We start from the raw sequence: 12,500 nt of genomic DNA, 5'->3' as shown, positions 1-12,500 counted from the left end.
TCCATTTTAAAATAACTGGCAAATGTATTGGCAGATGCATTCAAATGTGTTTTTTTTTTTACTTATCTGAAATACTGTATGTTTCAGAAAAGTTAAAAACAACAATCAACCAATGACACAGCCCCCAGCCACACAGGAAGAGCCTCACAGGAGCAGGCAAAGAGCCGCATACGGCTCAAGAGCCACAGGTTCACCACCCCTGCCCTAAGGCCTGTCAAATCGGACTCCAATTTATTAATTCCCGCGCCTTCTTACATCGGACTTAAGTTTCCCAGAACACAAAGATCAATCTGAGACGAAGAGGTCAGTTAAGCAAAGTTTACTGAAGTCCAACATTTACGTTAAAACACACGTGTGGGTACACAAAAAAGATCCTAAGTTTCCCTGACCGCAGACAAAAAAATATGGGGTTCAGGTTCACACAGGGGCCATCCACCCGGAAACGCTTTTTGGTGCAAATGTTTGGCATCGTTTTGGCCGATTGTCCAAACGACAAACCACACGGCACTGTAGCATATAGCTAGCTAGCTTGCGTTTGGTTTCTTCTCCTACTGTCTGTTTGTATACAGCGCGCAATCTTTATGCGCATGCTCCGCCTCTTTTTCTCAATTTTTGGTGAATTTCTGTAGCAGAAACAGCGCCACCTATAGGCCTGATTCTTTTACAAATGGATCCGTTTGGACGCAAACATTCTTCAAACGATGGCAGAGAAGACGGGGGGGAAAAAAAGATTGTTTTGGTACGCGTGGACGTGGCCTCAGGCTCTGTCAAAATGTGCACACTGCCTGACCATTTTTCCTAATCTTTTATATCTTGCTTGGAGGCGTCTCTCCTCCTCTCTCCCTCCTGTTTTCGGGGAGATGTTCCAGCTCTCACACACACCCACACGAGATCCAACCCCCACATTTCACTTCATCGTATGGAGTCATGTATACACTCACATTCCTGGACTTATATGGTACTATGCAAATCTTAAGTTAACGTCTGTGTGTCCTGAGTCTAATACACACTTAGATTCCTGAACGTATTTGGTAATCAGAGCTTGAGCTAACTAACTGTGTGTTCCCAAGTCTATACATATACAGGGGATACACTATAATAATGAGAACTAGAAAATTCCGCAAGAAATTTTGACAGTGTGCCTACTACTTGGTGCACAACCGAATAACACTGGCACTTGACATGTCCTGAAAAGAGAGGACAACCCAGCCTACACGATCGGAGGTGTGTGTGTCAGAACTTGTTGCTATGGTGATTTCCACAGTGAAGAATCCAGATATTTTTTTTCATTGTTTCTATCGGCAGTTGGTATGAACACAGCCAAAAGTTTAAGTCCGGTGGATTCCGTAGTTAGATGTCTGCGACCGGCACAAGATTTCTTACATTTTGACCAACCAAGAGTGAAAACTGTAGGGGAGAGAGCAATCTGTTTGGAAAAATTTCAGAGAATCGTACTGCAGCTCCCCCCTCTGTCCTCCCCTCTAACTCTCAACATCCCGGCCCCATACACACACATTGGAAAATCTGAAACTGTCAGAAAACTGGACGATACACAAACTGTGATTTGGTAGAAACCGTGCTTGATATCAGAATGCCCATTCAGCCTAATGAAGGCCAAAGTCTTGTCTTCGGTTTAAACTTTTAAATATGTCTCTACATTAAAGTATGGTGATACAGCAAGGCCCCAAAGAGGGGTTGTTTTGAGCTATGTTAAGCGATTTCACGAAGATTTCCCATTAAAGTCTATGGGAAATTTGGCGCCGTTTTTTTGCCGATATTGTGAAAACCGCGCGTAAAAGCTCTTATTCAAATGATAGCACACCATTCCTGATCATTACGCACGTTTTGATGTATTTTGTGTGCATGTGTTGGCAACGCTCCGTGACTAGTAGCGGGACAAAAATGTGGCAGAATAGTCATTCTGCCGATTGCTGCTATTGACTAAAACATCTAGAAAATAGAAATATTTCTACAAGACTCACCATCCTCTTCTTCAGCTTGCTGTTCTCACGGTAAACCAGGATGACGGCCCGTTTGAACACTGAGGACACAACAGGATGAAACTCCACGTTACTCACAACACTCACACTCACCTGCACCATAAACAAGTCAAGTCCATCGGAAGAAATCAGTCCGGTAGTGAACAGAGAGACACAAATAATGATTTGATCCCGTTTGAATTGAGTCATGAATTACACATCTGATGTTTGTCAGTTTTAAAGATAAATTAGCGAGTGAAGAAAGTCTCAGTTTGGGATAAAACTATTCAAGTATAAGACTTTGTATAAAATACGTCTGAATGACGTCTCTCTGAAGCTACGATGTCTGTGTGTTTGGTACCGGGATGTAATGTTACTGTGTGTGTGTGTGTGTGTGTGTGTGTATCTGTGTGTGTGTGTGTGTGTGTGTGTGTGTGTGTGTGTGTGTGTGTGTGTGTGTGTGTGTGTGTGTGTCTCTCTCTGTGTGTGTCTGTGTGTGTGTCTGTGTATCTGTGTGTGTGTGTGTGTGTGTGTGTGTCTGTGTATCTGTGTGTGTGTCTGTGTATCTGTGTGTGTGTGTATGTGTGTGTATATATATGTGTGTGTGTGTGTGTGTGTGTGTGTGTGTGTCTCTCTGTGTGTGTATTGTGCGAGACGAGAGATGTATTTCACAGAGTGGTTTCACGCCAAACTAAACGCTACTACGGCAAACTGGCTCAATTCAAATGGGATCATAACATTATCAGTCTCTCCCCGTTCACTACCGGACACATTTTTACTGAAATTAATTCCCACGGTGGACACAGGAAGGGGCGGGACTTCGCCTCTCTGTAAATACTGGACCCACCGAACAGCGTGAGCTCCGGTTCTTTCCTCAGGCGTCCCAGAGACGGCAGCGGGTTCAGCCAAACCACCGACGAATGGACCAGGAACTCCCCCATGGAGATCTCCGTCACCTGCAAGAGGTGGGGAGGGGAAATAACCTTCATTTATACTCAAGAGATCACTGAGGGGGGCGGCCCTTATTTACAACGGCATTGCGTCAAATTACACACGATACACACCAAGTTCGGAATGAGAACGGGTTGGGAGCACACGCTGGCCTTCCCAAAGTGTGAGCGTGTGTGTGGAGTGTTACCTGTTTGTCGGGCGCGTTCTGCTCGGCGGCCAGCTGGTCGAACACGCAGCCGTAATCCTCGTAGATCTTCTGCATCTCGTTGATGTGAGTCGCCACCTTCTCCATCGCTCTCAGCGCCTCTGTGTGGACAGCAGAGGGATTACAGTCAGCATGAAGGGATTACAGTCACCGTTCATGAGATATAAACGTTTTGAACTTGTAGCGCCCCCTAGTGACCAATTTTCGTAAAACGCGTGGGGGACCTCCAGAGGGTCATGCTAAACAAGAATCTAAGGTTTGGCGTTGATAACATTAATTTTGGCCGAGATATGGCAAAGTTGGTGTTTTCATAGTTAGCTACACAAATTTGTTTGTGCGTAATATGCGCAAATTTTATCCTATAAAAATTATTTTAATAACTTTTTGTCAGGTCGGTCTGGAGATGCTACCTGCCAAGTGTCGTGCAGATCGGTCGCACGGTCTAGGAGGAGATTGAAAAAGTAGGTTTTTGATAAATCGCGATTTTTCACACATAAAAGTCTAGGCGGAAATGGGCGTGGCCTATATCACGAGATTCAGTTGGATCCAGGGAATGCGTAGATGTATGGTTTTTGAATGTCCGGTGTACGGTGTGGGAGTTATAGTGCCAAACGGGTTTTTCTGCTATAGCGCCACCTAGTGGTGGAAGTGGAGGGATTACAGAGAGAAGTCCCGCCCCTTTCGGTGCTTCACCATGGGATTTGATTTCGGGAAAAAATGTTCGGTAGAGACAGAGCCGGCCCTAACCAATTTGGTGCCCTAGGCAAGATTTCAGCTTATTTAACATTTTTGTCAATTTTTCTTTTTTTTTGGAGCTTCTTTCTACATTTAGACCCTTAGATAGTTTGGGCAGACGAGTCTTTCTAATGAGGCATTTTCAGTCTGATACTTCAACAGTTAAACCCCAAACTGAGACTTTCTCCACTCTCTAAATTGTCTTTTAAACTGAGGAACATGATATATATTCATGGCTCAATTTAAACAGGATCATAACATTATCAGTCTCTCCCCGTTCACTGCTGTATATATATTTTTACTGAAATAAATTCACATCGTAGACACAAGAAGGGGAGGGAATGGCAAAAACATCGGAGAAGACGACAAAAACAGAAAAAGACTTTCTTCCCTTGCTTAATTATCCGTTAAACTGACAAACATATGTGTAATTCATGGCTCAATTTAAATAGAATCAAAACATTATTTGTCCATATTCGTCATTATTTTTCTGAAATAAGGTCCCATGTTGTTCCACAGGAAGGGGCGGGGCTTTCCCTCTCTTCAGCACCCCCTATAGGCTGCAGGGTTGATCTCAGCTACCTGTCAGGTGTGTGTGCTACCTGTCAGGTGTGTATGCTACCTGTCAGGTGTGTATGCTGTCAGGTGTGTGTGCTACCTCTCAGGTGTGTATGTTGTCAGGTGTGTGTGCTACCTGTCAGGTGTGTGTGCTACCCGTCAGGTGTGTGTGCTACCCGTCAGATATGTGTGCCACCTCTCAGGTGTGTATGCTGTCAGGTGTGTGTGCTGTCAGGTGTGTGTGCTGTCAGGTGTGTGTGCTACCTGTCAGGTGTGTATGCTGTCAGGTGTGTGTGCTGTCAGGTGTGTGTGCTACCTGTCAGGTGTGTATGCTGTCAGGTGTGTGTGCTACCTGTCAGGTGTGTATGCTGTCAGGTGTGTGTGCTACCTGTCAGGTGTGTGTGCTGTCAGGTGTGTGTGCTACCCGTCAGGTGTGTGTGCTACCCGTCAGGTGTGTGTGCTATCCGTCAGGTGTGTGTGCTACCTGTCAGGTGTGTATGCTGTCAGGTGTGTGTGCTACCTGGCAGGTGTGTGTGCTGTCAGGTGTGTGTGCTACCCGTCAGGTGTGTGTGCTACCCGTCAGGTGTGTGTGCTATCCGTCAGGTGTGTGTGCTACCTGTCAGGTGTGTATGCTGTCAGGTGTGTGTGCTACCTGGCAGGTGTGTATGCTGTCAGGTGTGTGTGCTACCTGTCAGGTGTGTATGCTGTCAGGTGTGTATGCTGTCTGTCAGGTGTGTGTGGTGTCAGGTGTGTGTGCTACCTGGCAGGTGTGTATGCTGTCAGGTGTGTGTGCTACCTGTCAGGTGTGTATGCTGTCAGGTGTGTATGCTGTCTGCTGTGTGTGTGCTACCCGTCAGGTGTGTGTGCTACCCGTCAGGTGTGTGTGCTACCCGTCAGGTGTGTGTGCTACCCGTCAGGTGTGTGTGCTACCCGTCAGGTGTGTGTGCTACCTGTCAGGTGTGTGTGCTCGGGGCTCTCGGGGTCGGTCAGGGACACCAGCTCTCTCAGCAGCAGCGGATACTTCAGGACTCTCTGAACAGGTTTGATCAGGTATGACTCCAGAGACGACGAGTGCTGATTGGTCGGATTCCTCGCCTCCAGGAAGTGCTTGAAGGCGCCGTCTGTCTTCGCTGTGAAAATGGACATTTATCAGACCAAAGCTCTGACTTTCATTCAAGATACTTTGTCATTGTATGAACACAACGCAATTACGTTTGGTGGCAATTAGTACAGCAGCAGTACATAAATCAATGAAATCAATGTTGTGTATTTTGGGCAACTGTTGGATCTGTAGTGAGATACACTTGATGCATTGTGGGTAAATTTAGCCTCTGTTGCTGCTGGGCCAATACAGGGTATATCTGCAGGTTTCACCAAGTCAGATTTAAGACCTTTTTAGGACCATTACGAATGAAATGTAAGACCTATATCACGAGATATCAGATGTCAGAGTGCGGAAACATTGTCTGAAACAATTCCCTGATTTCCTCGTTATAGGACCGGTGTCTAGATTGGCTGCAGTATAAGTTGCATGTTGGTCTCATTTGTAGTCGTAATACGGCAAATTATATTTGGACTAGCAACAGAAAGAACTACAACACCACAGAACGAAAAAACTACAAACATTTCAATGAGCATTAAAGGTAGGAAAAGTAAGACCTACAACCATAGAAATACAATGGATGGAAAGGCGTTTGAACTGTTTCCCGTGGTCATTTGATTGGTACACAACAAAAATGCGATTGTTGTTAGTTGTCATAGTGACAATACGCGTCAGTGGGGCCGTAAACTGTGTCGCAGCTCGCTGGGAGGAGAGCCGCCCGACGCAGCTGTAAAGCATTTAGATGTATGTTTATGTGCAGCGTGACGGATGAAACTCACCTCTCTCCAGAACTTTCTGGACTTTGATGTGGTTGGCACAGAAGCCGCTGTAGTGCTTGAAGTGGTCGGCGTAGTAGAGAAAAGATCCGCCCAACGAGAAGAGGAGTTTCTTTGAGCAAAGAGAGAGAAAGCTTTCAAAAAATCTGGCACAACAGGGCCGGTTAAATCCGCCGAAAAGTAGAGGCTGGGTACTAGGCCTGCACGATATGAGGAAAATATGTAATTGCGATTCACGATATTGAAAGGAATGATCATGTTTGTATCATTATTCTCATTTTCATTGACTACTATTAAATCATCCATCCATCCATCCATCCATCTTCGTCCGCTTATCCGGTATCGGGTCGCGGGGGGAGCAGCTCCAGCAGGGGACCCCAAACTTCCCAGCGCGAGGCGTTCCCAGGCCAGGTTGGAGATATAATCCCTCCACCTAGTCCTGGGTCTTCCTCTCAGCTGGAGGTCAACCTTACCAGATGCCCAAACCACCTCAACTGGTAATATTAAATCTTAAAAAATTAAAATGATTATAGTGGGGTTTTTTTTAAAGATTATTTTTTGGCCATTTTAGGCTTTCATTTGACAGTACAGCTGAAGACATGAACGGGGAGAGAGAGAAGGAGGAATGACATGCAGCAAAGGGCCGCAGCACCACACTACTTCATTCACAATGGTTTGACACATATTTTGCCTTTAACAAATATTGCGCCCCCCTACGATTTGGATATTGCACTAGTCCATATTGCGACTTCGATACAATTAATTTTTGATTAATTGAGCAGCCCTTCTGGGTACCAAATCCAATACTGTTTTAGGAACCGCCGAAGTATTAAGTATTGAAAAATGACTCATTCAATATCCAATTTCACTACCTAAAGGAGTAAATCTCATCATTGTCAGAGAGCCAATCAGCACGCAGCATGCTTCTACCAAGATCTAGTAATGTCTGTGATTGGCTGTCTAACGTTACACGGCGTAGAGACACGCAGGAAAAATGGACTCACGCAGTTGGAGCTGGAACCTAAATAAAGAGATTTGTGGTTTAATGTGTAATGTTGTAGTTTCTCTTTTGTTAAAATGAATTTTAATATAATTGGTATTGAAAAAAGTATAGTTTATGAACCGGTATTGAAGTAACGGTACCGGTATCCACATAGGTGTAATTTACGGTGGGGATGATGGGGTCAGAACCAAAGTTACAGCCTTGGATACCCAGCCCTGGCTGACTCGTTACCTTGAACTGTGCGGGGGTTTCCAGGTGGCTGAAGTTGGGGCAGGAGGCGATCCTCTCCTCCAGCGTCTGCAGAAAAACTCTCTGGAAGTCCAACATCTCCGGCAGGCTGCCGAACAACGCCTCCATCTGAGGGAGAGACGCCGCGGTCAGACACGCTGACAACAACAACAACAACAACAACGTGGCATCATTTTGGAAGTGTTTTTTTGTGAATTCGTACCTCTTCTTTACTGAGGAAGGTCTCCTTCTGCAGCGGCGTCAGGTAGATGTCAAACAGACACACCAGATCCTGACGGAGACACGTTCGACTTTTAGAGAATCGCTCAAACACACACGAGTGGAAGCAGCATTAGCATTAGCAGTAGTCAGGGTTGTTATAGCAAATTATAACTAAAATAAGCAGAGAGAAAATATTTTGAGTAAACTGGCAATTAATAAAAACTTCAAGAAAACCTAAAACTATGTTCCTGGGTTAAAAAATGAATAGAAATACAATAAAATTGGACATAAATTATTTCAGTTTTGGGGTCCTATCCTGCACCCGCCGCAGCTCAAAGCCCGACCAAAGTGTCTTTGCTAGTTTAAGACCGTCCAGCGCCCACGTTGTTTAAATAACAAATACACCTGTTCTCATCTGTGGCCCATGGTCTTACAGGGAGGTGTGTTCAGGTGCATTCTGGGCGTGCTGGTCTTACAGGGAGGTGTGTTCAGGTGCATTCTGGGCGTGCTGGTCTTACAGGGAGGTGTGTTCAGGTGCATTCTGGGCGTGCTGGTCTTACAGGGAGGTGTGTTCAGGTGCATTCTGGGCGTGCTGGTCTTACAGGGAGGTGTGTTCAGGTACATTCTGGGAGTATTGCTATCTTGAGGCAGCAGGAAGTGATGCACCATTGACCAACAAAAACCTGGTCTAAAGTCAATAACGCAGCATTTCATTGTTATTTTAACAGAGCATTAGTAAAATGCTCCTAGGCTCGTGCACAGCGCACACACTATGCTTGTTACACACACAGGGACACACAGCAGCACACACACACACACACACACACACACACACACACACACATGCAGAAGATTACAAATAAAAATATTACGGTGTAAATCCTCCATCATAACAGCAATGCTCCAAGGTCCAAATGCGCCTGGCTTTAAAAGGGAATGGGAGATGATCTCTGATTGGTTGATTGCATGTTACGCCCAGAACACACCTCTGATTAATGAAGACACTAAGTACAACCCTTTAGAACAGGGGTGGTGAACCTGTGGCTCTTGAGCCGTATGCGGCTCTCTGCCTGCTCCTGTGAGGCTCTTCCTGTGTGGCTGGGGGCTGTGTCATTGGTTGATTGTTGTTTTTAACTTTTCTGAAACATACAGTATTTCAGATAAGTAAAAAAAACAAACACATTTGAATCTGCCAATACATTTTAAAATGGAAAATAATGCAGCAGAGTTCTGAGGACAGATTCTGCAACCTGAGGAAAAACAGCGGCCACAGATCACCTTCCTCGTTAACCCTTTCACTGCTGAATCCGACTGTTTGAAAGCCCCTTTAGTGACAAATGAGTGAGAGAGTTCTTTGAGTGGCCACAACCGAGTTCAAGCAAGACCTGAAAAGGATTGTGGATAACAAAGACTGTCAGGTTTCACACTGAGTCAATCTAAGTGAGAAAAAAACTATGAAAACTGCTATGTATTATGACTGTCATCAGATCTGGAAGACACTGTTGCTGTTGTAGTGTGGACGTGCATGTGTTGTGTGGCTTTTTGCTATGGTGCGTTTTTTTTTTGTGGCTCTTTATACCTAACTGGTTGGCCACCCCTGGTTTAGAACCATGTTCCCGGCGCACGGAGCCTTTTTTTCTGCCGTCAAACTAGCAAAAGTGGATTGGACACGCCCTAAACGCACCTGCACCAGGCGCTTCACGCCGTGAGCTCAGATCGTTAAAATAGGACCCCTAGTCTTTAGTAAATGATTTCAGTTTTAGTGTTTCAGTAACGTAATAGTTGTAGTACTGACGTTGACGTAGGACTTCTCGGTGTCGACCAGTTCCTCGATGACTCGGCGCAGGCGCTGACACACGCTCAAGTGGGCGGGGCTTGCAGGGCTGGCGGGCTGCGTGCCGACCTCGCGGCTGTACGGGTTCCTGGGGACGTCGGCGTCCGCCGCTCGCCGCTCTGAGAAGGTTTGGTACAGGGCGTGAACCCGCTCCACGTCCTGCGACGACAAATATAACCAGAGTCCATTAACACGAGTCCCAGATTATTCAGAAAGAATAAACAGAAATATTCATTTGTTCCCTTTGTCAACATCGCTGATGAATCAGCAAAAAAAATAATCACACACACACACACACACTTTAACAACAACAACAACAACGACAGAGATACATAACCAAAAATTTACGCAGCATAATGACTGCTGGCTCCGCTCAATTCAAAGTAAAATGGCTCCACATCACAGGAAACGTGGCTGAAAGTATGTTGACAGCTGAACACAAGTTCGCTATCTGTCTGCCTGCCTGCCTGTCTGTCTCTCTCTGTCTGTCTGTCTCTCTGCCTGTCTCTCTCTCTCTCTCTGTCTGTCTCTCTGCCTGCCTGTCTCTCTCTTTCTCTGTCTGTCTGTCTCTCTCTCTGTCTGCCTGCCTCTCTGTCTGCCTGCCTGTCTCTCTCTCTCTTTCTCTGTCTGTCTCTCTCTCTGTCTGTCTCCCTGCCTGCCTCTCTGCCTGTCTGTCTGTCTCTCTATCGCTCTCTGTCTGCCTGCCTGTCTGTCTGTCTCTCTGTCTGTCTGCCTGCCTGCCTGCCTGCCTCTCTCTCTGTCTGTCTGCATGTCTGCCTGTCTGTCTGCCTGCCTCTCTGTCTGTCTGTCTGTCTGTCTCTCTCTGCCTGCCTCTCTGTCTCTCTATCGCTCTCTGTCTGACTGTCTCTCTCTGCCTGTCTGTCTGCATGTCTGCCTGTCTGTCTGTCTGTCTGTCTCTCTCTCTCTCTGTCTCTCTCTCTGTCTCTCTCTGCCTTCCTCTCTGCCTGTCTGTCTCTCTATCGCTCTCTGTCTGACTGTCTCTCTCTGCCTGTCTGTCTGCATGTCTGCCTGTCTGTCTCTCTGTCTCTCTGCCTGCCTCTCTGTCTGCCTGTCTCTCTGCCTGTCTGTCTGCCTGCCTGCCTGCCTCTCTGTCTCTCTCTCTCTCTCTCTCTGCCTGCCTGTCTCTCTGCCTGCCTGTCTCTCTGCCTGTCTGTCTGTTTACCAGCAGGACGAGGGTGTCGGTGGGCCGTTGGCAGCTCAGGCAGCGGGCAGCCTCCTCCACAAGCTGCTCCAGCAGCCCCGCCCCCCCCACCCCCCCCACCTCCTCCCTCTCCTCCAGCATCTCCTCGTCCTCCTCGGGCGGCAGCACCCAGCACACGGCGCCCATGGAGGGCGAGAGCAACGGCGCCGGGGTCAGAGGTCGTCTCCGGGAGCCGTTATAGCAACAACATCTACCACTTCTGGCCGCCGGTACTACGAGCGGACGCCATTAATCCCCAGCAGACGCTACACACCAACACTCCTACAGGAGCAAACCGGGATTATCAGATTATCTACCCCAGGAAGTGTCTGAGCTGCAGCAAGCACAGGGGCATTGTGGGAAAGGAAAGGATTTCTGCAGGTGAGGAGGTGGAGGTGGAGGAATGTAGCTGAGTACATTTTCTACTGCAGAAGCCAAACGTATCTGATCTGAAGTCACTATATTATAAAAACCAGTGAGTGTTTCCTGATGTGACGCCCTTCCACCAAAATATTAATACACATTAAAGGTGCAGTAAGTGATGTTATGTCTCCTGTTGTCTCGGGTCAAATTTGACCCGTTCACAAAAACTCATGACCGAAAGAAGGAGATGTACAAGTGGCCGAAATGGGTTTCCTCAGGAGGGTGGCTGGCGTCTCCCTTACTGTCCGTCCACACCGCCGCCGCCTTGATCTTCTAAAGATACAGGAAGTCATTCATTTCCAATGGAAGCTGCTTCTCTCAGCTGCAAGGAGCGGCAGATCTGTCGGCGTCACGTTTTGGGCGTTTTGAGCGACCAGAGCGTCAATCAGAAAGTTGAAAGTAGGTCAACTTTATGGTAATGAGCTATGACGCGGTTCAGCGGCAACCAGTCAGAATATAGACGTCCTTCACGCTGGCTGATTCCAGAGAAACATACGATGTAAACTTTGGTTCCTACCAAAACATTAGTTCAGAGAAAAAGGAGGAGAAGCTCATCATGGCCGTTGCTGGGTTCCCTATCATTTATGATATTTGCGTATAGGGACCAGTTAACGTTACCTGCCGGTCACATGGTCTCTAAACAGTCCGCTCACGGTGAAGTCCTGCACGGATCAACAGCTGGCGGCTGCTCGCTCTGCCTGCACGCTGCTGCGGTTCAGCGGCTAACGAGCGAGCTAACTGCTAACAGACACCGCTGCGACCAACAACCAATACACATTCTGTCATTATATATGTCATTTATAAAAGGTTTCTAGTGTCAGTGTATTGGCCGTGCAGTGGCTGCTTGATCTTTTTCCATGATGAACATAGAATGCTGCTACGTCAGAGCGGCCAAAGCCTCAAACAGCTTCCCCGGACTTTCTGACCAGCGTCCTCGACCGGGCGGCCAGAGCTTCTTTGCAGCTCAAGTCGGCGGCGGTGTGGACGGACAGTTAGAGATAGGGTGAGAAGCTCAGTTATCCGTGAGGAGCTCGGAGTAGAGCTGGAGAAGAGCCAGTTGAGGTGGTTCGGGCATCTGGTAAGGATGCCCCCTGGGCGCCTCCCTAGGGAGGTGTTCCAGGGAAGTCCAGCTGGGAGGAGGCCTCGGGGAAGACCCAGGACTAGGTGGAGGGATTATATCTCCAACCTGGCCTGGGAACGCCTCGGGATCCCCCAGTCAGAGCTGGTTAATGTGGCTCGGGAAAGGGAAGTTTGGGGTCCCCTGCTGGAGCTGCTACCCCCGC

The 12,500-nt window shown here is 47.3% G+C and overlaps 1 protein-coding gene across 1 annotated transcript in view; it reads right to left on the bottom strand.

Annotated features, from left to right (window-relative positions):
* Nucleotides 1-12,500, bottom strand: part of LOC116061779 (T-lymphoma invasion and metastasis-inducing protein 2-like) — a 27,329-nt gene that overhangs the window by 9,923 nt on the left and 4,906 nt on the right. The window contains exons 6-13 of the mRNA XM_031316140.2: nucleotides 9,555-9,752; nucleotides 7,761-7,829; nucleotides 7,541-7,666; nucleotides 6,310-6,418; nucleotides 5,379-5,558; nucleotides 3,118-3,236; nucleotides 2,827-2,935; nucleotides 1,983-2,041 (exon numbers count right to left, since the gene is read on the bottom strand). Coding sequence (XP_031172000.2) covers nucleotides 1,983-2,041; nucleotides 2,827-2,935; nucleotides 3,118-3,236; nucleotides 5,379-5,558; nucleotides 6,310-6,418; nucleotides 7,541-7,666; nucleotides 7,761-7,829; nucleotides 9,555-9,752 — 969 coding nt within the window. The remainder of the gene's footprint in view (nucleotides 1-1,982; nucleotides 2,042-2,826; nucleotides 2,936-3,117; nucleotides 3,237-5,378; nucleotides 5,559-6,309; nucleotides 6,419-7,540; nucleotides 7,667-7,760; nucleotides 7,830-9,554; nucleotides 9,753-12,500) is intronic.

This window comes from Sander lucioperca, chromosome 19 (assembly GCF_008315115.2).
Source record: "Sander lucioperca isolate FBNREF2018 chromosome 19, SLUC_FBN_1.2, whole genome shotgun sequence".
NCBI classification, from domain to species: domain Eukaryota; kingdom Metazoa; phylum Chordata; class Actinopteri; order Perciformes; family Percidae; genus Sander; species Sander lucioperca.
The sequence above is the reverse complement of the archived record's forward strand: the minus strand, read 5'-3'. Positions and strand labels throughout refer to the sequence as shown.